We start from the raw sequence: 22,480 nt of genomic DNA on the forward strand, positions 1-22,480 counted from the left end.
GATTAGGAAAGTAAGATATGTACACGGAGTGAATGCCTTTGCCTACATTTTAAATGAGTGTAGTTATTTATTATTATTATGCTGAAGACTTTCAACAGAATATCTGTCTATTTTCACTATGCCCGTGGCATATCAGGATATGTCAAATACCACTTGGCATGAGCATGTTCTGTTCAGTATAGCCAATTGATCAGCAGATGAACGCCTTAATGGAAATACCATCAACAAAAGCATTATGACTAGATATGTGCGATAAACACCCTGTTGAGATATGCTATTAAGCTAGAAAGTGTACATGTATCCCGTGTTAATTTTACTGGCGTTATAATCAACACGTTTATAATTATATATATGCAACTATACGAACCGAGGTAGAATGGCAGATCACTTTGCCATATTAATCTGCCCGGCATCAACTGCCGACAACTCTGCATTACTTTGGCTTGTTTTAATTGGCTTTACGATAAACAAGATTTAATTCCACCTATTGACAAGCATTACAAGATAGGGAAATCGCGGGGTAAAATGCAGTTAATTTGGCAAACCGTTTACCCGGTCTTTCCCCGTGGGGATGTGCATCTATAAATTATCTATGCATTCCCCTGAGTTGCTCCATTATTATATCCATAGAGAGCCTCTTCATTATGCGCTTCAATTCCCTACTCCTCCTCTGCCACCTCGCGGCAACTGCCACATCATCTCCAGTCAAGAATGGCCTGACCATCCAAACAACCAGCGGCCAAGTCCACGGCTTCATCAACCAAACAGCCCCTCTCGTCCGCCAATTTCTGGGAATTCCATATGCAGAACCTCCAACTGGGGAGCGAAGATTTCTTCCCCCGGTAGAAAGAGAAGATCGCGGATCCATCAAAGCGACGGCATTCGCACCATCATGCATGCAGCAAGAAAGTAACAGCTCTACCATCTATACAGAACAGGTATCCCAGTTTTTGATCAACGGGGGACAGTCTGAGGATTGTCTGTACTTGAATATCTGGGCTCCGGCTACATCGTCTAAGAAGTTGCCAGTGTTTGTGTATATCCCTGGCGGTGGATTTACAAGTGGAGGGGCAGATTCGCTGTATAAAATTCCGGACAAGTGGATTCAGAGAACGCAGTCTCATATTGTGGTTGCTTTGAAGTATGTATCATTCCCTCTATATCAGTTGCAGACCCGATCTAATGTATGTGCAGCTACCGCGTCAACATCTTCGGCTTCCCCAACGCAAAAGGGCTGGACAATCGCAATGTAGGCCTACTCGATCAACGCATGGCGTATGTCCATCTCATCCCATTTGAGCATACCAGTCTAATAAAACAGCGTTGAATGGACAAGAAACAACATCGAAGCGTTCGGTGGTGATCCATCCCGAATCACACTCTGGGGCCAATCCGCTGGAGGAGCAAGCACTGATCTCTTCGGATATGCCTATCCCGACGACCCCATTGTGACCGGCTTAATCTGTGATTCCGGGTCTGCAACAATCGCAGGATCCAGTGACTATACGCAAAAGAACTTTACATTTATCGCTGAAAAGGTGGGATGTGCTGGCAATGACGATGCAGTTCTCGAGTGTATGCGTGGTGTTCCTGCAACTCGTTTGCGGGATGTTGTCTCTACGTATGGAAATGTGAAGTCGATGGGACTGTCATTCACTCCTATTCCGGATAATATCACGGCCTTTTCGAATACTACGGATAGAGCGTTAAGGGGGTTGGTTGCTGATATTGTAAGTCTTCTTCGCCATCCCATATATCTACTAACATGATATGCAGCCCGCTATATTCGGAAGCAACGCAAATGAAGGGGCCGGATTCGTGTCATTAACAGGGACACAACCACCTGAAGAAACGATGCATGCTCTTACGCAAAGCATCATTGCCTGTCCATCAGCTCGAGAAGTGCAGTGCGTATTCTTGATCAACAAAGGATATAACTAACACTTCTAGCATCCGTGAACTAGCCGGGTTGACCACATACCGATACTACTATACCGGCAACTTTTCGAACATATCTCCCTGGGACTGGATGGGTGCTTATCATAGCTGTAAGTCCATTGCAACAGCTCATTTCAAGTGATATCAGACTAATGAAATAGCCGAGCTTCCTCTGCTGTTTGGGACCCATGATGAGTATCGCACTCCTTCGACTGAGTTTGAGTATCAACTCAGCTATGCAATGGAAGGTACGTCGAGACACTATAGGCGAATAAATGAATACTAACAACTATAGCTCTCTGGCTCTCATTCGCCTCGAACCCACAGTCAGCCCCGAGCTATCAAAACTGGTCGTGGCCGGAATACAAAGCAGACGTACCCTCGATGGTGCAATTTCCCTCTGGAGATAATATTGTGGGAATCGTCAGTGGCAATGTGATTGATGGAAACTGCACTGGTGTATAGAAGATAATTATTCAATTGAGGTGCGGAGAGACAGCTAGTCTCTGTAGTATTGTTATTTTCTGTATCCCGAAATAATGCCCCGTAGGGAATGCAAGCAGTTCTATATGCAGACCAAATAACTCGAAAAGACCAAACCATGCAGTAATCCATATATCCAATGTCCAATTTATATCCAATCCAAAGTGTCGTGTTATTTATAAAGCGGTCCAGCGCTCTCAATCACACACGGCTTCATGCCAAATTGAAGTCCAACCAGTTCCTGTCCACTCCGTGGATCAGGACAGGACATGATCTCTCCATACCTATCGTCGTCCATGCCATTATATCCGATGCTCCACTTCCGGCCTAAACTAGTCACAAACTGAGGGGTGTTAGCACTGAATGAAACACACCAGGCGACGGTGGACAAACCTCAATCCCCTGTAAACCGGCCATGCCAAATCGGACAGGACTGCTTTCGGAATGAAACCGAACACCCACGATGCTTTCCTTCTCGGCCACCTTGAAGTGGAACGTCATCGGGGGGTAGTTCACTGCTGTATCCCTCCTTCGTTCCATCTCGGACTTATACGTCGAGTCATCTGAGGCCGGCGTGTGATCAGGATATACTAACGCCTTGGCCCAGCTCGATTTGTGCTTATAGCCGATCATTTCCTGTTGACCGTCGGCAAAGGAGAATGAGAAGCCACATATCACATCCGGTGCCCAATCATCGGCTGCCTCTGTGAAGTTGGCTTGGATGGACTCAACCTGCCGCCCGACCAGATCGAGGAAATACACCGGGGTAGCCAGCACCGGCGGATCAGCATCCATAGATTCGGTAAAGTCGACACCATGCCGATCCCCAACGATATAATCGCGTGGAGGACAGCGTCCAATCCAGCGTGTAAGGTATCCAAAATTCATCCTCTGTTCGATGTGTCCCGTAGTATGCCGCTGCAGGTCTCCCATAATCACACCGAATTTAGTGATATGCTGGGTGGGATACTCGCTATCCCGACACGGTTCCACCCTGAAATCAAAGCCCATCAAATCTTCGGCATCGAACATGCCCGTGACGCCGATAATCTCAGTCCCAGTCTCAGCATAAAAGGCGTGCATCAACTCATTGTCTGTCCAGATACCGGCTTTGTACTTTGGCTCAGTGGTTGAGTCGCTGGTGAGGAGCCCAATACCGTAGATGCAGGCGTTCTCTGGTCTTTCTTTGGCGACCAAGTCTTGAAAGGGGCCTAAAGATACCACCATCCCCGTAATAACAGTTTCCTGTGGGATGGTGACGGTGTCGGGAAATTCGGTCCTATACCCAAATAAGCGCGAGGTGTCTTCATCGTAAAGACCAAATTCAACACCAACAATCCACCGATGACCGGGAAATCCAGAATCTCCAAGTCTATGGTACACAGTAACGGACTGAAGCTGTCGTCCGCGCTGCAGACTGGGGACGAAGTACACTTCTGAGAACACGTCACAGAAATCAGGATGCACATCCAGTGCGATAGTTGCCCGTCGACGACTAGCAAGGCGTCTCACATCCGGATCGACACTGCCGGCGTTGGCGCGGACTTCTGAAAAGCGACCATCGATTTTTTGAATAATACCCCTGCAATTGATGTAGATGCGCAGTCTATTCTGCAGACCTATGTATTCCACCCTAGAAGGAATAGACGCCTCTCGGAGGTTGTAGAAAAGCTGCCTGTAGTGGATTGTTTTGGATTGGTGGTGAATGTCTGAGAATAAAGAGGTGTTGTTGAGCCAGGGCGCTGCGCATGGGAGCCTGCTCTTCCAGAATCTCCGTGGAAGGGACGATGCCATGTCTCTGAATGAGGAACTTGCCAAGAGGAGGTTGAAGGCGGATGAAGATTGGAGAAGTTCAAAGACCATCAAACGGATATCCATAGGAAGATGGTCGAAGCAGTCTGGAGAGGGATAGCTTTTTGAGGCTATTCGCATACCCTTGGGAATGACGTCAAAAGTGTCTGGGTGTGCTGGATCGGTTGACTCGGAGATGACCTGTGATATGTTCAGGTCTTTACAAGGATCCGCGACGAGCCACTGTGATGGTTAGAATGAACATGAAGAGGATAAGAGACAAACCTCGTTATCAGCACACGGCTCCCAGGTCTCAGCTTGATATTCCTCCGTGCCGCCATAGCCATCTCCACCCCAGTTGATCGCATGGGCGTAGGCTTCACTCCACGTGAGCATGATGAAGTGCAACTCGCGAATGTCAAGAGGACCAGCCTCGGGATGCATGACTTTGTGAGTTTGTTCCATGATGTTCAAGCAGTTATCATGCACAAGAAAGCCATCCTCATTGCGGAGAAGACCTTGGGTGAGGGTATCATCAACCTGATCCAATGGCACGCCTGGATAGAACAGATTGTCTGTTGAGTTCAAAGAGCCCTGCATCTATAAGCGACTGTCCTGTCTACGGATGGATGACCTACCTTTTGTGTGACCATGACCAGTTCTGCGGAACCATCATCCAGATTCTCGATGCCGGGAACCTTTAAACTCAACATCCGGGCATCATCCAGCCACTATACAGATTAACACACGATCTGCATAACAAACGAGGCAAACATACCCGCAACTGATCTCGAGATATATGACCCGCATCGTACCCCTTTAACGACCGACAGTAATCGCGATGTGCAGTCCTATAATGACCATCGTGACCGGCAGGAAGCATCTCATCCCCCTCCCCTACATCCGCATCCTGATCACAGTCGCAGTAGTCATCCCAGAAGTCGGTAGTATCACCCGCCACAGTAGACCGCTTTAGGAAGTTGGCGGATTCAAAGGGGCCGCCGCAGATGTTGCAATAGGGGCGAATGTTCATTTTGCCAGCATGAGTGGGACATACATTCCCAGTGTCAGTGCAACAATATCAATATGAATACTAATATAGCCTAGGATAATGGGGAATGTCACCTTGTATTGCAGACCCCCTGGCATGACGTTTTTTGACTGTTGTGGGCCTCGGCTATCCACACGCGTTGGGCCGCCACCTTACCGCTTTGGGGCACTGCCCTCGCTATCAGCCAATCAGAGAGCGGAACGTGGGGACAGCATCGCCTTTGTACAGATATCAGGAGAAATCGTGCTGGACTCCACTTGTTTCGATCATATTGGGCTGTCTGTTGTGCTGTTTGTCTGCTCTGTTCCATGACTTTCTCTCGATTGTCTATCATTCTACTGAGCGGACTGGCTATAGACCAGAGAACAAGTCTCAAACCAAGACCGGAATGAATCAGCTAACTGATATAAGTAGGACATTGGCAAGATGAGCATAACCTCAATCAATAGATAATGGAGACAGGTATCTTACTAGTAACTTACTATATATATACTGAAAAATGATAAAGCGTGCAATTGCTGTCCATGAAGTCAACTCCCATGGCTTCTCCGACTTCCCGACCCAATACAGGTATCCTGGGCTTCTGCCATTCTGCCTGACTATGGGTTTTTATTGGGTTCATATTCTGGGAATATTCACTATATGCAAACTGGATATTGGTCTGGATACTTTCTATAGTACATTGATGCAGTCATTTCAAGCAAAAGAATATCCCCTCTGCTCTTTTGCTATTATGTCCCTTTCATGAACCGGCAAATCTGTTCCTCAACTTCCTCATTGATGACTTCCCTCATCATCCTTTCGGTGATTACACTGATAAATCCAGATATACCACCAGATTTAGTCTCCTGTTTCGCAAAGTCCACCATCCTGGTGTTGTTGAGTACCTGGCAATGCGAATCATATCTCAACCATTCATCCAACAAATCCCAATCTGAACGACCCCCATCATCTTCAGGAAAGTTGTACAGGATCCTATGATCCTTATAGGCGATAAAGTATCTCCCTTCATCAAAAATACTCATGCTGACATATAAAATATTTTCGGCCGCACCCGGCGTACTCAAATGCATGTCGAGCTCATCGTACGCCCCGCATAGATTCCATGCCATTCTCCCATTCTCATAAAGTACCACAAAAGCACCTTTGATTCCCAGTGCCACATGGGTGACCTTCCCACCGGGTTGGATATCCTGCAGACAGGAGGTGACATTTGCCGGCAGGAACGCATACGTACTGTTGAGGCCCCAGGAGCAAGCCCACCAGCCTCCTCGATTATCCGCGAGCACTTGTGTTCCCTGAATAATCAGCCAGGTAGCCTTGAATGAGGGAAAGTAAGGAAGACTAACAGCAGTTCCCCAACGGCAACTTGTCCATTGTTCTAGCCCATGATAATCCTTTCTAATTGCATCTGTGAAATGAAATGCGTCATCCCCCAGGAACCCTTTCATTTCATGTGCAAAGAAGGGATCCGGGAGCGGTTCGGAATCATCGATAATGGGAGGATATGCAACGCAGGTCACCTTCTTGCTCTGGTTGAAGATGGTTTGAACGCGATTGGACACGGGCAATGTGGATATCGGTTGGAGGCCTGGTGTCTGAACCAAATATGAACGGCGGGGGCCAAAGTAGACAAAGAAGTCGGAGTGTTGCATGGTTCCAATTGACTGGAGTGGTAATTCGAATGAGGGAGTCAGATGTATATATACAATTTGTCGACCAAGCCGTTTCAATATCACCGAGTTAGCCCTGGATGACAGGTCTGTTCCGGACTAATATACGTCAACAAGGTAAACCAAAAATTTGAAAATTCGGAGTTGAATATATCAGTTAATCGTCAAAGGGGCTGACTAGACATGTTGCATGTCTTGTCTTTACTTGGATAGGGCATCCATAGATTACTGTCAATAGCCTATTGTCCTGCTACAGTTTTGCAAAGCACCTCACATCAAACATGTCAACATAGTATCTTTCACGTCATTTATTTGTTCCACATTCAATATCACCTTCAATAATGTGTTCTGTTCTGATGTCGGGGTCCGACACTCGGCCTTTGCTTCCACATTTCAATATTCCAAATAGCCTCGTACTGTTCTGTGGCCGACTCGATATGAATTCCCGAGAGATACGTCAGATGATTCAAGCCCATCAAAGGCCAATCCCCTGGAATCAATTGAAAAGCGATGTGGAAAATGCATTTCCGTGTGGGAGATTGATAAGTCATATCCCCGAACAAGGCCGCAGGACACTCCAAACGGCCGTGCAGATCACCGAACGAGGCCATTCTAATATCTCACTTGTTTGAATATCTTGAGACCACACCATATTTACCTTGCATATTGCTCCATGGCCATCCCCGCGGCTCTGTCAATATTTGGCCTTTTACCCAGTTTGGTCTTGCCCGTTGGGCGTATGGGTGAAAATCCATTGTCAAAAAAGGAGACAATTGCGAACCACAAATCTGAAAACCATTCTCCAGATATATTGGGACATTTCATAGTCACGGAATCAAAAAGGCAGGTACAATGTCTCCTAAACGATGTGAATCAGGGCTTTAGTGCAGACAGTTGGCAAACTCGGCGATAGCCGGCTGGGCTGCTTATCATTCGACCATGAATACTTACCGAAGGATTCATTGTTTATACCAAACTACCGCATGGGAAGACAAGAATATTGTCGGCCTACTATGTATGCAGCACCTGCCTCAGTTGATTGCAGTCACGTGGCCATCTCGCTATGGAAAATAGCTTTTTCTCATACTTGGTATCTCAACCACAGAGATATTCAACGAATCAAGTCAATTAGTCTTGTTTGAGATTAGATGGACGCAATGGCCAGCTATCCATCGCCTGATCAGCACCGGTGCTCTAAGTTCTAGTTCCTGATGATTTGCCGGCATTGAGGCATCCCAATCGGCCGACACGGCTACGTGAGGTGGGACTAACCGGAGTACCGGATGCGTTATTATCGATTGTTATTATTGTTATGAGTTAGCAGACGGAGAATCAGGGATGGCCATGTCCACAGGGATATTTGAAATCATGTCTTCTCTGTGAGTGGATGGTTTACACCCCAACGATCATAATTTGATGATTCCCAGCAACCATGACTGCATTCCAGATTCAGAGAAACCAACAGCTCTTAGCGACCAAATAACCGGCAGCACAGACGGAAACAACTGAATTTCCGACTCTGATGATTCTGGCCACAATTTTGGGCTGTTTCTGGGCCAATCACACTTCGTGTTTCCGTGCGGGGATAACGAGCTAAGAGTGATATGGAGTCTAGTCGGGGCAGATCCCTGAGTCTTTTCGCCCTACACGAGTCGTTCCTGCAGTTGATTTTTCTCTTTCGCTCGTCATAAACCGCTGCTGCCCCTTTCTGCTGGGAATTATGATCTTATCCATGTGATGGCCGCCACGTGTTGTCCGTTGATGGATATCTCTTGCTACGATCGATCGATTGCTTTGTCTGAGACGGAAAATGACCCTCAATGGTTCAGCCTGTCCTGCGCCGTTTCTGCTAGAGGCGTTGTATCCGCGTGAGGGTGGCTGTAGGTATCTCTTGGTCTCATTATGATCGCTCACTGAGTCTCTAAAGATATCCCCGGTCGCTATTGCAAGGCATTTGACAGCGCATCGTGTTGTCTCCCCTGCCCAGTCACCAACTGGCGATACCCTGATGGTTGCTTTTCCATCCATCTAGCCTTTGACTCAGCTGACGAATGCAGAATATCAGAACGAACTCGACATCCCCGGCTGGATCGCGGTCGTCGTTCTCGTCCTCGTCGTCTGGTTACTCCTCACCTTTCTCCTGCTCCATCCAGACGATACATGGCGTCATTATCTCTCCACAACCCCATTGCTGGGCTTTGTCCTTGTCTCACTGGCGTTTATCATCCCGTTGAACCAAGAGGTCAATCATTGTTACGATGCGATCACGCCAAATGACTGGCGGTCGGATACCAGATGTGCTTTTACGGGTATTCTGCTGATGCTCGGGGTGTGGATTGTCGTCATCAGTTGTTAGTTTATCCTTCCTCGTCGACTCATCTTGGCTAATCATATAGGCTTCTTCCGATCGGTCTCGCTATACCTCCATCTCTGCTGGGAAGTCGATCTCGGTCAGATATTCATGTATACCTCTCTCACCACCACGATTGTCGGCTCCATCGCCCTCGTGATCCTCCTTGTGGGAGTGTCTGGAATATCCTACCAAGTTGGCAAAACCTGCTACATTAGCATTCCGCACAGCAAGGCGACCTTTTGGGGCCCCATGATGGCAGTCGCGGCGTTATCCATAATCCTTCAGACGATGATCATCGCCTTTTGCGTTTATACAGTGGTCCGACCGGTGTACGATAGCTGGATAGCATCGCGATACTCGAGTGACGAAGAGTCCATAATCTCGTATACCGCTTTCAGCGCGCGCCAGGCGTCTCGAAGAGTGTTGCGTATTCTGCGGATGCAGTGGAGAGCCATTGCCATTGTGGTTTTGGTGCTCATCCATGTTGTTTTTATGGCGATTGCGTTTCAAACGCTGCATTTGCCGGAGCATTACTCTCTGGCCGAGGTGAGGCCATGGTTTCAATGTCTCATCAATTCAAATGGGGATAAGAATGAATGTCTGTCGTATGCGAAGCATCTGGGCCCAAGTCGCGTGATGTGTATTGTTGCATTGTCCATTGTCTCGGTGAGTTCTTCATTCATCTCTCACCACAATTGCTGACTCGATAGTCCTGCGGCATCTGGGGTCCTGTATGCTGCGTCCGATCGACCATGGCGATAGGATGGATTGAACTCTTCCGAGGCCAGCAACCCACCGAACAAACTCCGAGTCCAGGTCATTCTGAAAATCCGGACATCGAGACCCTCATTGACAGCGACTCTCATCAACTCGCCGTCGTTTCGCCCGGTGGAAAAATCGAACTACGATGACATTCATCCTGATGCAGCGATGCGCTGTACGATATAATGATTCATGACACTATAATATTCTGCTATATCTATTCTAGATGAAATTCCAGAGTCCAAGTAAGACTTGGCCCGTGCTCCTACCAGAACATGGGACCCACCATGGCTGGCTGAGCATGACGTACTATTATTTTGGCGACTATCAAAAGAATTAATCTGAGAAGAACTTACTCACATTCTACATTATTTGAGAGATCAGCCACAGATCATGGACAGGATGGGCTAACCTGACATCCCCTCATTGCCACCTGTCAGTTGCCTTCAGCTATGCGAACCACTTTTCTTCATACCTTATTATCTCTCCACATATTGATACCGGCCAACTAAAATGCTCTGAGGAATCTCAGCTCTGTTTGCGGATTTTGACCCCGCGTAATGGCGGCATACCCGCAATTCAGATGCAGTACTGGCAACCTTGACATTGCAGCTGACAGACATTAGTGTACAAGTTCCAAGGTTCTGAATCGACTGCAGAGAAATTCAGATTGACAATCCCAGTCTGCTGAGGCTCCGACGATCCGTGACGAATGGTCTTCAAGGTTTGACATCACACATGTTCCCAATAGGATCTAGAGTGCTGTTTGGAATGATATCATCCATGACAGCTGTGTGAATCTGATCTCGAACATGGGAGCTGAAGATATGCATGTTGCTTGGAAAGGGAACGGATTGCATAATGTTACCCACTCTCGCTGGAGATATAAGACACCGTACTTGTTCTGTCTGAGAGGAAGTAACATCTATCATCTATTTTTGTTTATTTTCATTCAGAATTCCTTCAACCAACCACAAGTTATACTCCTTTTTCTTCTGCTACAATGACATTTGAGCCATCCCCTCGTGCCAAGTTTGCCAGTCTCTTTGGTGGATTGTCCAAAGGCTCCATCCTCTTCCCTGGCACAAAAAGCTACGAAGAGGCCGTGTTTGTGGGCAACCTCCTCTACCGACTCAAGACCCCAGCCGTGGTGGTCCAGGCAGTCGACGAAGAAGACGTCCGGGCCACCATTCAGTTTGCACACCAGCAAGGAATGCAACTGACCGTCCGCAGCGGGGGCCACTCTAACGCTGCCTACTGTATGAACCAGGGTGGTATTGTTCTGGACATGCGCTCTATGAACTCCGTCTCGGTTAATAAAGAAGATATGGAGATCTCAATTGCAGGCGGGGCAATCTGGCGCGATGTTTACAATCCACTGCACAGTCAAAGCAAGCGCCTCATGGTGATGGGCGGCCAATGCCCAACAGTGGGAGTGCCTGGGTTTTTGATGGGTGGGGGTCTCAGCCCGCTCTCGCGAAGCCATGGACTAGGCATTGACAGCCTGCTGGAAGCCACAGTCATCACAGCAACGGGTGAAAAGTTGACGGTGTCTCATCGGGATACCGATGACAGAGGCGACCTCTTCTGGGCCCTTCGTGGTGGTGGAGGGGGCAATTTTGGTGTTGTAACCCACTTCAGGCTCAAGCTGCACAAACTCAATGATGCTGAAGGCAAAGTGGTATGCGGGAGTCTCGGCTGGAAGATTCCCCAGAAAGAGGACAAGTTTAGGGATATGATGGAAAAGTTCAATACCATTAGTTGGCCCGCGGAGGTATGCGCCGATGCACTCTGGCGGTACGACGAGCACAACCAGCTGTGGGGGGAGTTGACCATTATCTACAACGGTCGATTTCCGGCATTCAAGCAGGACATTGCGCCATTGATGCAGTTCGACGCGGACAAGAACGATTTCAACGAGATGCATCTGTACGAATGGGAAGTCCAGGATGAAGCGTTCAGCGTGTTCTCCAAGATCTACAACCACCATGCATCCTTCATTTTCCCGGAAGGTGCCATCACCCCCGAGGTGTCAGATTACATGACGCACTGGATGAAGCGTGTCAGAGCCGAAGAACCAGACAAGAACAAATGCGGCTGTCACATCCCCTGGGATCACATTGGAGCCAAGACGACCCACGCCAGATCAGACGAGACAGCCTTCCCCTGGCGGGATGGCGCCTATGTGTGTTCCTTCAAAGTCAGCTGGACAAACACCGACCTCCATAAAACCATGTTCAACTTTATCGAAGAGGCCAAGATACGAATGGCCCCTCACGCCGTTGGTGGCGTGGCGGCGTATGTCAACTACATCGACAGCACCCTGGACACCTGGCGGGAGTCGTACTACGGAGACAACTATACTCGCCTCCAAAGCATCAAGTCACGATGGGATCCAAACAACTTCTTTACCTTTGACCAGGGAATTGAGCCAGTCGGTTTCCATCGTCAGCGTGACCCGAACTGGAAGCCTTGGGGAGTGTTTACTGTGCCCTCGCCGGCCATGTTGGGCAATCCCAAGACCCCAGGCGAGGTGTTTACGGTGGATGCTAGGATCCGTGCTGAATGCGCACCGCGGTACTGAACAAAAGTGTTTATTCCATATAATCCTGGATGATTCCCTGATATCGTTCAGACATGTTCAAATATATTCTCAACGTGTGCTGGACTCAATTAGTTGATTACTTACTATGCTATAGTAAACCCTGTGACCTGCAATTTTAATGGAAATTAATGTTCATGAAAGAACAGTCAGATATCAATAATACCACCACATACGCCAGAAAATAAGAGTCAGCTAACTGATATAGGCAGGACGGCAAGATGAGCATGATAATTACCTAACCGTAAACACCGGTTCCTGGCCATCCGAGATGGGGATGACGGGCATACACTAGCCTACTCCATTGCCGCTGGAGACCTATGGATAGCTTCCTACTTGGCGAAAACAAGCATCGAGTGGAACGACCAAGTGGGTGCACTGGGGCGTGCGGGCCCTCCAGCCGAACAAAGTGCCAAACCACCAGGGTTGTGACTTGCTAACCGATCGCTTTCCTCTTTTGAATGCATTTGCGAGGGTGGGAAGAGGAGATTCCACACATGGCAGGAAATGATTCCAATTCGTTGTGTCGAGAATGTGTCGATCGCATTCCTATAGCCGGAGCCTTAATCACCATGCTGTCTGTCCATACTATTGATGGTTATCTGCAATAAGCATTGACCCTGGAATACACTTCGGCATGTGCGATCAACACACATAGACCAATCAATTGAAGAAGAGTTATCAGGATGAAAGTTTCCAACAAAGGTAATCTGCGTCTAATTGATGCTGCAGTACAATGCACATTCAGGTGGGGTAGAAGGACTCGAGGTCCTTCATCGTGAAATGTTGGGGAAACCCGATCAGAGTTTTCCATGCTAGTGATTTAGCAGCCATACCATATTTGAGACATGCATTTCTCACCGACCGTCGCAATTTCCAAGCATGAACCGTGCATAAGGCTGGGGTATCTCTATGTGCAGACTTCTGCGGAGAAAGAGAGATCAAGCAGATAAGAAGAAGAATAAGAAAGTCAACTGTAGATGGCGATAAATATTCAGTGTTGCATCTCCGCGGAATCCGTTATCGCAGTGTGATTGCGGTGATAGGATGACGGTTCGACTCGACCGAGAAATGATCGTCCCTCCACCATCTTTTCTGGCCTATCGGGGAGGCACTATTTGGCTGTAGTTCATGCAGCTTATCTAGTCGATTTTCATTTCTCCAGTCAGCCCAGTGTGATAGCCATCACTGATAAGGTATCAATGACTTATACATATATTTCCCTTGTCCATCTTCCATTTTCTATTCCTCTTCTTCCTCTTCCCCATCATCATCAACAGACAATGGCCAACATGGGTATCGACGCGTACTCACCCGCAGAGGTGGTCGAGATGGTCTCTCGCACCGGTGTCATCAAGGGAAACATGCGTCTGGATAAAGTCTTCTTCAGCGCCGTTTCGGCTGGCTGTCTGCTCGCCTTTGCCTGCGGTACGGTCCTCAGCACCAACACGACTCCGTGGTTCCAGACGAATGCGCCTGGTTTGATCCGGACCATCAGTGCATTCTTCTTCCCCTACGGCTTGTGTATGATTATTCTTACTGGAGCGGATCTGTGTACTGGTTCTTTCATGGTGTGTATACATCCATCCTATATCGACAGATACTAACCAGTCAGTACACCACCATTGCTGCCCTCCAACGAAAGCTGCCCTGGTATAAGATGCTCATCCACTGGGTCGTCACCTTCTTCGGCAACCTCGCTGGTTCCCTCTTTGTCGTCGCCATCATCTTCGGCTGTATGTCCATCCTTCTATCCAATTGACACTATACTAACAAACCAGACGGCGAGGTCTTCACAGCCGACCCCTTCAAATCCGCAGTCATCAGCTTCGCCACAAAGAAACAAGTCACCCCGACCTTCCACGAGATCTTCCTCCGCGGCATCGGCTGCAACTGGCTCGTCTGTCTGGCCTGTTTCTTCGGCATCCAGGGCCGCGATCTCGCATCCAAGGTCATCGGCATCTGGTGGCCGATTTTTGGCTTCGTCTCGCTGGGTCTTGATCACGTTGTCGCCAATATGGCCTTTATCCCGATGGCGATTTGGGTGGGTGCGCCGGATATCACTGTGGGGTTGTATATCTGGAAGGGGATTATTCCTACCCTGATTGGGAATATTATCGGGGGTGGGCTGTTTGCTGGTATGTTTTCTCTCCCTGTGTAGTAGTTGGACTATACTAATGATGCAGGCGCATACTACTGGTACATGTACCTGGTCGACACGCCGTCTATCCCCATGTACGGAATTCGCAAGAATGGCGAAAAGTCAGCGGATGGCAGTGAAGTTTTCCCTAAAGATGATGTGGAAGGCTCTGCTGGTGTGACAGGACGTGCTGCTTAAATGGATTATTGATACATTCATGGATATGGATGCATGGATAGATGAGTTTGGTATATCTGGTATATGTCAAGTAATGGTAATATGTCTACATAATATTTTTCATTCAAAGCATTTGCTTGTGGTAGTATATCGCTACAAGTATTAATATATAGTCAGTTAATGCTATTTTATACACAGGCGACCTACCAAACACCTGCCTGATATAACTAAACATACCGCAATATCTGCAGAATAGAAAAGCCACAACAGGAGAATGATTTCCGAGTCCACTTTAATCTCTGTACAGCCACAGTATACACAACCAACGAGTCACAAACGCCCAATCAGACACGATACAGCGGTGATCTGCATTGTGGCGCAGCCCATCTGTTAAATAGTTTCTACAAAACACTTAATACGAACTTTGAGACAGTTCGAATCGGATTCTTCATCTTCCTTTCGTATTCCACCATCACATCATGGATCTCCTAGACCTCCCCGCCGAAATCCTCCTGAAAATAGCAGACCACACACCCCAGGCTGCTCTAAACGCCCTCATCCAAACAAACCCTGGCGTATTCAATCTTCTCGAAGATAGATTATATCGCAAGAATGTCCAAGAGCACGACGGCAATGCTCTCCTCTGGGCCTCTCTCCACGGAAGAGAAAACACAGTCCGCAAACTCCTCAACGCCAACGCCGATGTAAACGTCAACACCCAGCCCATCAAAGAAGACCTATCCCGGCACTACATGGCCACCGAGAAATACACGAAATGGATCGGCCAGATCATGCGTGAAGTCGCCGGCAGGACGAGAAATATCGACTACGCATTCCCCATTATGTACGCAGTCGTAGGGGGAAACGCGTCTATCGTGGAACTGCTGATTGAGAACGGCGCAGATATCCACTTCAAGGGTAAAGGGGAGCGAAACCCACTCATCGTGGCTGCGGATAGAGGGCGTATTGATGTGATAGAAGTGCTGCTGAAGCACGGGGCTGACATCGAGACGAGTGGTGAGGGATACACGACGCCGATGAACACGGCCACGCTATACGGCAACAAAGAGGCAGTGCTATATCTCCTCAGCAAAGGCGCTGATCCGCAGAGAGCATGCCACTCAGGCTGGACGCCCTTTGACAATGCCATCCGACGCCAGAAGGTGGAACTAGTCAAGGCGATGCTGGCAGCTGGTGCGTGGAGCCGCTCTGTCGCCGGCAGGGCCTCTCGGGCGATGGTGTTGGCGGCCTCGACCAGAACCCCCGAGATCTTGGAGCTTCTTTTAGACTATGGGGAAGACATCGAAGTACGAGATGACAACGGCGCCACGCCACTCATGAGGGCGGCTGCAATGGACCGTGTCGCCTTGGTCGAGTTTCTCATCCAGCGCGGAGCGAACATCCATGCCAGAGACCGCGTTGGTCGCACGGCTCTGACGTACGCAGCCCTCGGGGAGTACACGGGGAACTCGCTGCGGCTGCTTCTCGACCACGGGGCTGATATCGAGAGCTGCGATAGTTCGTCCGTGACGCCTCTGAGGGTGGCCGTGCAGGGGGGGCGTGTTACATCCACCAAGATCCTCCTGTATGATAGAGGCGCGAATCCCAACTGCGTCGTGGGCAACGGCATCACGCCTCTGTGGTGGGTTGTCGAGCAGCCTCCCACGCGTGCATACCTGTCAGTCATGGCGGATTTACTGGAAAATGGGGCCGATGCGAATGTCGTATGTGAAGGAACCAAACCATTGCAGCGGGCTGTCGAAAGGGGATTCAGAGTATCGGTGGAGTTGCTGCTTCGGTATGGAGCAGATCCAAATAACCAAAAGGATGGCGTTTCATTGCTATCGTGGGCGATTCAGACACAGCATGACGAGATAGCAGATCTTCTTCGCGAGTATGGGGCACATGAATAACATATATGTACATCCCCAGTATACTATCCATGACATCTATACAACTGAATAAGCTATGCTACTTTAGCCTCATTATAACATCTTCTACCCGATAATCCCCTGCATGTTACACTGCGGGCAAACAATGCAATATCACCTCAATCCTTGCTTTACATACAGGAAATCCCTACACTCAGCCTCATCCCTTGAGATAAATAACTGCAACGCTCACCTACTATCTGGGACGGGGAATTGTTCGGCTTTCATCAGAGCCGCTGGTTTCAAGATCGACTATGAGAGAGAAGCTCATGCTCAAGACTTTGGAAGTGTGTATACCATTGCTGTGAACGGCAAACCGATGGGGTCAGACTATACCGGTCCGGTGAATGGCATGCAGGACGCAAATAGAGTCATGTTCTCAACCAACTTCTCGTTTGGAATGCGGGGCATGCCGTCGAGTATTGGTTTCACGGCCATGTGGAAAGATCAGACAGCGTGCAAGAGTCGGATTCAGGTGAATCAGTGTCGGTTCCATCTTGCAACAGTCAACTACCCAGTGCATATCGTCAACGGGATCGTGGAGTAGCATGAGCCCGATTGAGATTGCCAAGGCGTTCAACACGCCAGTCCTACAGCAGATGGGCCCTGTATAGCGATCTGAACAAGTTCCTGCCGATAGTCGGCCATCGCAATATCCGGTACGGGAAGGTCAAGTATCGCGATGGGAGGTTCATCTTCCCCGACGAAGAAGTGCAAGGCGAAGACCTTCAACGACGGCTGGAACTGAATCATACACACTGGACGAGTACGCCTCGGTCTGGGACTCAATATGTATAGTCTAATTATGATTATATTCATAACACATGGGCTATTTAATATGGTATGGTAATATACATCAATAAAACTTAGCCAGGAAACTCCCTCTCTTCGACACGCGCCGGAATTCATCCACAGCCGGACTAACCGGTTTGATGGGGACACTCTGCATTTCTATCTCCTGGCCGTGTCCCAAGTAGGGCGTGCTGGGGAGGTGTTCTTCTGCCTTTGCGCGGATGTAGTAATGCTCGTCGTCTTCCTCCATGCCGACGAACCAGCGCTCGTTGAGCTGTTTGCCCACCGGGCCGCCGCCACACGCGCCTTGCAATCTGGACGTCGCGGGACTGTTGACGGCCAGCGCGAAGAGGTTCTGCGGTTCGGTAAAGTCTGTGATTTGCTTGCCGCGGACTTCGACGATCATGAACACAAGCACGATGCCGGAGGTGATGAATGCAAAGACGAGAATGGGGTAGAAGACGCCTTGCCAGCGTTCTGTGCCGCCCGAGGCATACCCGACTGCTTGGAGCATGGAAGGGAAGGATTGGTAGACGGGTTCGTCGAGGACCCTGTCCTTGCTGTAGTTCCAGTATGGGACGAAGGGGGCGTTTTGGGTGCTGAGGATTAAGGTGCTGCCGCACATGACGGCGAGGGCTTCACTGATAGAAGGGAGACTCGTGCTGAGGGAGTACGTGTTGTCGTCTTTGTTGTATGTCGGCAGCATCTGCATGAGGAGACGGGCGTTGGCGGCTTGTCCGTCTGTGATTCCGGAGCCCAGACTGACAGAGTTGGCCCACTCCGAGGCGATGTTCTTCCAGTCCGCCTCCCAGATGCCTTCGGGGGTATCCTTGACGCGGTGATTGTATTGCAATGGGTTGGTGGAGTTTTCGCAGTTGGTGTAGAGATTTGCGCCGGAGGACGCAGCCTCGTAGCGAGTCGAGCAGACGCCTGTTTGCTTTGCTCGCAGCGAGCAGAGAACATAGGGGGGATTCGTATCGGCGGATGGGGCAGCACCCAGGATGTAGATGGCGTTTGCCGGCCAGTATCCGGTCGTGTTGGTGATGGTGTTGTATGGCTTGGGGTATTTGCCGAAGATAGGAGGACGCTGACCGTTTTTCTCGCCAAACTCGAAGAGATCGTCGACAACGGTGCGGTTCAGCCAGGAGGGATATCGTGGGATGTCCGACGGAGGCGAGACACTCCAGTTGGTGGGACTGAATTTCTGCGAGTCCGGCCATTCGGTATAGATGAGAGGCGAGAGTTCTTCCTTGGTCATGCCGACGCAGAGGACATTCACGGCCGGGGAAATGACCGACGCGTCGATGTTGTATTTGCCCTGTCCGGATGCTTCCTGGGGCTGTTTGATGCCGTTGCGCGGATCGATGGAGGCCCCGAGGACGCCGCCGTGAGGCATCGCCATGGTGATGTTGTTCACCATTCGCCCGTGTTTGCTCGACAGCTCCGTCATGTCGTCGATCTCAATCCAGCTGCCCGTCACGGTGGTGTTGTCGTAGATCGACCCGGTCGGTTGCGGCCGAAACTCGAGCTGGTCAGACGTGACATTGCCGCCGGCGACCTTGTCGGCCCATGTCTGGATCCACTGCTGGTAGTTGTGGTATGCGTGGCCGACGTGTTCGATCTCGAGACAGGTGAGGTTGCGGTTCACCGGGTCTGCAGCGACGGTGACGGGCGTTTTGCAGTGCGCCGAGATCCAGTCGGTGTTGCCGAAGCTGGTGGACACCTTGCCCCAGACGACTGTTTCCTCCAGCGGGCCCATGAGCAGTTTGGGCGAGACTGTCTGGTTAGTATCAACTATACTAGACTATACTCGACGTGGTGATATGTACTCACCCAGTGCTTCGGCGGCGGTGGTATACAACATCGCCACCAACGTCGCCGTCAGCGTGATCGCACCCAAGAAGGTCAATCCGGAATATCGCAGCGTCTCCCAATGCACAATCAGCGAGCCCGGCTGCATGATCCACGCCCGCATGCTCATGTCGGAAATGGTGATGCCCTGCGATCCCTGGGTGAGCGCCCGGCGACTGAGCACCTGGCCCAGAAACGCCACACACACCGTGACATACGACAGTTCAATCGTCTTGGCAAACAAGGCACTCAGCAGGTTGGCCGTCGACGGTGCTAATCCTCCATCCCCGCCTACGTGTTTCCCCCAGCGCGGCTTCAACAGCGCAATCACCAGATATATGCCCGCAAAGATGGTGGCGTAGATGGCCAGCACCAGAATGGTGATGGGCACCCACGAGAAGCGGCGGTGGAAGATGTTCGACTGCGTCGGACACTTGACGCCTCCATCTTTCAGGAGATGCTGCGAGCTGTGCAAATTGGGCGACGGATTCAACAGCCCCGGCGTAGTGTTCGCACTGGGGCCGTTGATGCTATCCTCCGATAACTTCCTTTTATGTGCGGGAATTGACTCCTCGGAGCCCGACAGATGGGAAATCCCCAGCCCAGCATCGCGGGAGATATCGTTGAAGTCGTCGTCGGCGGTGGGATGGTAGGCAGCCTGGTCGGGCGATGAGCGACCTAGCGGATTCCATGATCGCGGGGGATTCAGCGGCGTGGGCGGGTCGGAGTCGTATGGAGGGAGGAGATGGTGTTGAGGGTCCGGCGCCATTCTGGAATGTCTCAGAGGAAGAAGTTCACAGCCTCTGGACACCCTGGCAGCCAGGCTGGGGAGTTATAAGAGACTGACTGGACTGGACTGCGGCAGCGGAGAAATAAAAATAGCAGGATTAGTGTTGGACAGCCTGACTTTGGTTCTTTGTTAGGGGCGAAAATCATGCCAGATTAGGAAATCAGGGTTTTATCGTGCAGATCGTGGCCAGAGTCAAAGAGGACTCTTAATTATTATATTTAATAGAACAGTAGTTCTTTATGCCAGTTGAATAATAACAGTCATATAAATAATCACATAACTAATCATACGAATAATCATAAATAAAAATTAAGATCAATGATAATTAAATGGTGATTGCAACGTGGCTCATCTCGTAACAGCCTGGCAGCCTCGCAGCCTCGCATTGCCGATCTTCTAGTGCTTATATCAAAGCGGACAGTCAGATGCTAAGATTCCAGCGGTCCAATCCTATTCCTCTTTGTTTAATTAAAATACTGACAGCTCATCCTGCTGTCAGCCTCAATACTCGACTTGAAATGGATGGCTGGATTACTGTTGTGATGGTCATTCCAGCGTACAATCTTGGCATTCATTCGGAATATATAGATATCATAGATGTATTCTACCATCTCCAACTCTCCAATTTCTCCAATGTTTGATCAATTCAGCCATTTATCAACATCTATTAATCATTAATATCTATTACATTGGTTCAACATAAATGTATTTCATGTTTATATTCTTTAAAATAATAATGATCGTGTTGTTGTACTGAGGTTAGGAATAACATCATGGCATAAGAACTTAAGAACTCAAGAATGCAGATCCAAAATTAAAGCAAACATTAAATAAGCATGAATCAGATTAGATTAATTAAATTCCAAGTCAATAAATCCCCGATTAGAGCCCCCTTGATTGGCTGACAGCATCTGCCGTCATCCCATCTCCAACTCCTTCCTCCCCATCTCATCTCATCTCCATCCTCCTTTTCTTCTCCTTCGTACAGCCTCATCTCCACCATGTCCACCACGCCAGTCTCTGCTCGCGACACTCGATCTTTAACCTACGATGTTTGCGACCGTAGTTTTGCCCGCCATGAACAACTGCAGCGCCACTCGAGAACTCGTGCGTAACTCCTTACTTCCAGGCAAAGCTAACACCAGCAGACACCAAAGAAAAACCGTACATCTGCCATTGCGCTCATTTGCTCGAAAAGATCTGCTTACTCGTCATGAGCGATTGAATCACAGGCGCAGTAAACGCCATCACATTAGTCATTTACCTGACAATGCAACAGCTCCATCGCAGAATGAACCCCCCATGCTGGACTCATTGCCTGTCCCAGATACGCAGATCACAGACTTATCTTAACCATGGCTATAGACCATTTGACATGGTTAATGCGTGACACTAAACAGTCGTTGATGTGCAAGCTGCTGTTCTGTTCTTTATTCTTCCTGGAGATAATTACACTATAGCTAGCTATGATTATGCGTACCTATATCCAAGCAATTGACAGATGGAGATCTGCGTCTCTTCGGCATCAATACGAGAAACAGTGGAGCATCGATCGATAGTGTCTGTACAATCCGAGTGGCTAGACTCCCTTTGAATACAATTTGCGAGGTGTTCGTTTATATCAACACAACATCCATCTCCAGATTGCCGATCACAGACAAACAATGTCCCACACGGCTCTAATGTTGCATTCTATACGAAGTCATCATTTCCGGTGCCATCATATTGACATATAAATACAGCTATGCAAACCACTGTTAGTAAATCCATCCTCTTCCTCATCTCAACCATCTCCAACCTTGTACACCACCACGAGAAACAACATGAAGATCTCCTCCATCTGTGCTCTCCTGAGCTGCGCTCTATCCGCCCAAGCATTCAGCATCTACTACGACGGAGACACCGTCATCAAAGACGCCCGACGCATCGAATACCCCTGCGTAAAGGCGGACTTCAGAAAGGGCAACAACCTCGCCTTTTTCAACGACAGGGTTGATCAGGCAGATGATTGCCATCTCTCGCTTTGGAAGGACTCGAAGTGCAACCATCTTGCTGGATCCTCGCATGGCGAGTGGAGGAAGAAGCTGAGCGAGAATGTTGATGCGTGGAGCTTTACGTGCTGAGTGGGTTTCTTCGTGTTGCTTGT

At 49.2% G+C, this 22,480-nt stretch overlaps 9 protein-coding genes across 9 annotated transcripts; 6 read left to right on the plus strand and 3 right to left on the minus strand.

Moving 5' to 3' along the window:
• Window positions 1-644: 644 nt before the first annotated feature.
• ASPWEDRAFT_734215 (uncharacterized protein) lies at window positions 645-2,655 on the plus strand (the record flags this gene model as incomplete). The annotated part of the gene is made up of 7 exons (XM_040839326.1): window positions 645-1,141; window positions 1,195-1,275; window positions 1,322-1,730; window positions 1,777-1,907; window positions 1,951-2,048; window positions 2,100-2,186; window positions 2,234-2,655. 7 exons carry the CDS (start codon window positions 645-647, stop codon window positions 2,401-2,403), a joined length of 1,473 nt encoding a protein of 490 aa, XP_040691760.1. The 3' UTR covers window positions 2,404-2,655.
• On the minus strand, window positions 2,594-5,245 carry ASPWEDRAFT_168018 (uncharacterized protein; the record flags this gene model as incomplete). Its single annotated transcript, XM_040830239.1, has 5 exons — window positions 2,594-2,764; window positions 2,815-4,455; window positions 4,498-4,806; window positions 4,851-4,943; window positions 4,991-5,245. The coding sequence occupies 5 exons, from the start codon at window positions 5,243-5,245 to the stop codon at window positions 2,594-2,596; spliced, it is 2,469 nt and encodes an 822-aa protein (XP_040691761.1).
• Window positions 5,246-5,994: 749 nt separating this feature from the next.
• On the minus strand, window positions 5,995-6,918 carry ASPWEDRAFT_24058 (uncharacterized protein; the record flags this gene model as incomplete). The annotated part of the gene is made up of 1 exon (XM_040832562.1): window positions 5,995-6,918. One exon carries the CDS (start codon window positions 6,916-6,918, stop codon window positions 5,995-5,997), a length of 924 nt encoding a protein of 307 aa, XP_040691762.1.
• A 1,828-nt stretch (window positions 6,919-8,746) lies between these two features.
• ASPWEDRAFT_105538 (uncharacterized protein) lies at window positions 8,747-10,200 on the plus strand (the record flags this gene model as incomplete). The annotated part of the gene is made up of 5 exons (XM_040827736.1): window positions 8,747-8,816; window positions 8,864-8,947; window positions 8,994-9,287; window positions 9,333-9,955; window positions 10,000-10,200. 5 exons carry the CDS (start codon window positions 8,747-8,749, stop codon window positions 10,198-10,200), a joined length of 1,272 nt encoding a protein of 423 aa, XP_040691763.1.
• Window positions 10,201-11,054: 854 nt separating this feature from the next.
• ASPWEDRAFT_48446 (uncharacterized protein) lies at window positions 11,055-12,775 on the plus strand (the record flags this gene model as incomplete). The annotated part of the gene is made up of 3 exons (XM_040837103.1): window positions 11,055-11,083; window positions 11,144-12,433; window positions 12,751-12,775. 3 exons carry the CDS (start codon window positions 11,055-11,057, stop codon window positions 12,773-12,775), a joined length of 1,344 nt encoding a protein of 447 aa, XP_040691764.1.
• Window positions 12,776-13,882: 1,107 nt separating this feature from the next.
• Window positions 13,883-15,189, plus strand: ASPWEDRAFT_35652 (formate/nitrite transporter family protein). Its single transcript, XM_040834272.1, has 4 exons — window positions 13,883-14,224; window positions 14,269-14,389; window positions 14,435-14,791; window positions 14,840-15,189. Exons 1-4 carry the CDS (start codon window positions 13,937-13,939, stop codon window positions 14,989-14,991), a joined length of 918 nt encoding a protein of 305 aa, XP_040691765.1. The 5' UTR covers window positions 13,883-13,936; the 3' UTR covers window positions 14,992-15,189.
• A 551-nt stretch (window positions 15,190-15,740) lies between these two features.
• ASPWEDRAFT_35653 (ankyrin repeat domain-containing protein) lies at window positions 15,741-16,159 on the plus strand (the record flags this gene model as incomplete). The annotated part of the gene is made up of 1 exon (XM_040834273.1): window positions 15,741-16,159. A coding segment is annotated over exon 1 (382 nt), but the record flags the coding sequence as incomplete, so codon positions are not given.
• Window positions 16,160-17,757: 1,598 nt separating this feature from the next.
• ASPWEDRAFT_168024 (uncharacterized protein) lies at window positions 17,758-20,313 on the minus strand (the record flags this gene model as incomplete). The annotated part of the gene is made up of 2 exons (XM_040830240.1): window positions 17,758-19,469; window positions 19,527-20,313. The coding sequence occupies 2 exons, from the start codon at window positions 20,311-20,313 to the stop codon at window positions 17,758-17,760; spliced, it is 2,499 nt and encodes an 832-aa protein (XP_040691767.1).
• A 1,844-nt stretch (window positions 20,314-22,157) lies between these two features.
• Window positions 22,158-22,457, plus strand: ASPWEDRAFT_168025 (uncharacterized protein; the record flags this gene model as incomplete). The annotated part of the gene is made up of 1 exon (XM_040830241.1): window positions 22,158-22,457. One exon carries the CDS (start codon window positions 22,158-22,160, stop codon window positions 22,455-22,457), a length of 300 nt encoding a protein of 99 aa, XP_040691768.1.
• Between the last annotated feature and the right edge of the window lie 23 nt (window positions 22,458-22,480).

The sequence above is a fragment of the Aspergillus wentii genome, assembly GCF_001890725.1.
Source record: "Aspergillus wentii DTO 134E9 unplaced genomic scaffold ASPWEscaffold_2, whole genome shotgun sequence".
NCBI lineage: Eukaryota > Fungi > Ascomycota > Eurotiomycetes > Eurotiales > Aspergillaceae > Aspergillus > Aspergillus wentii.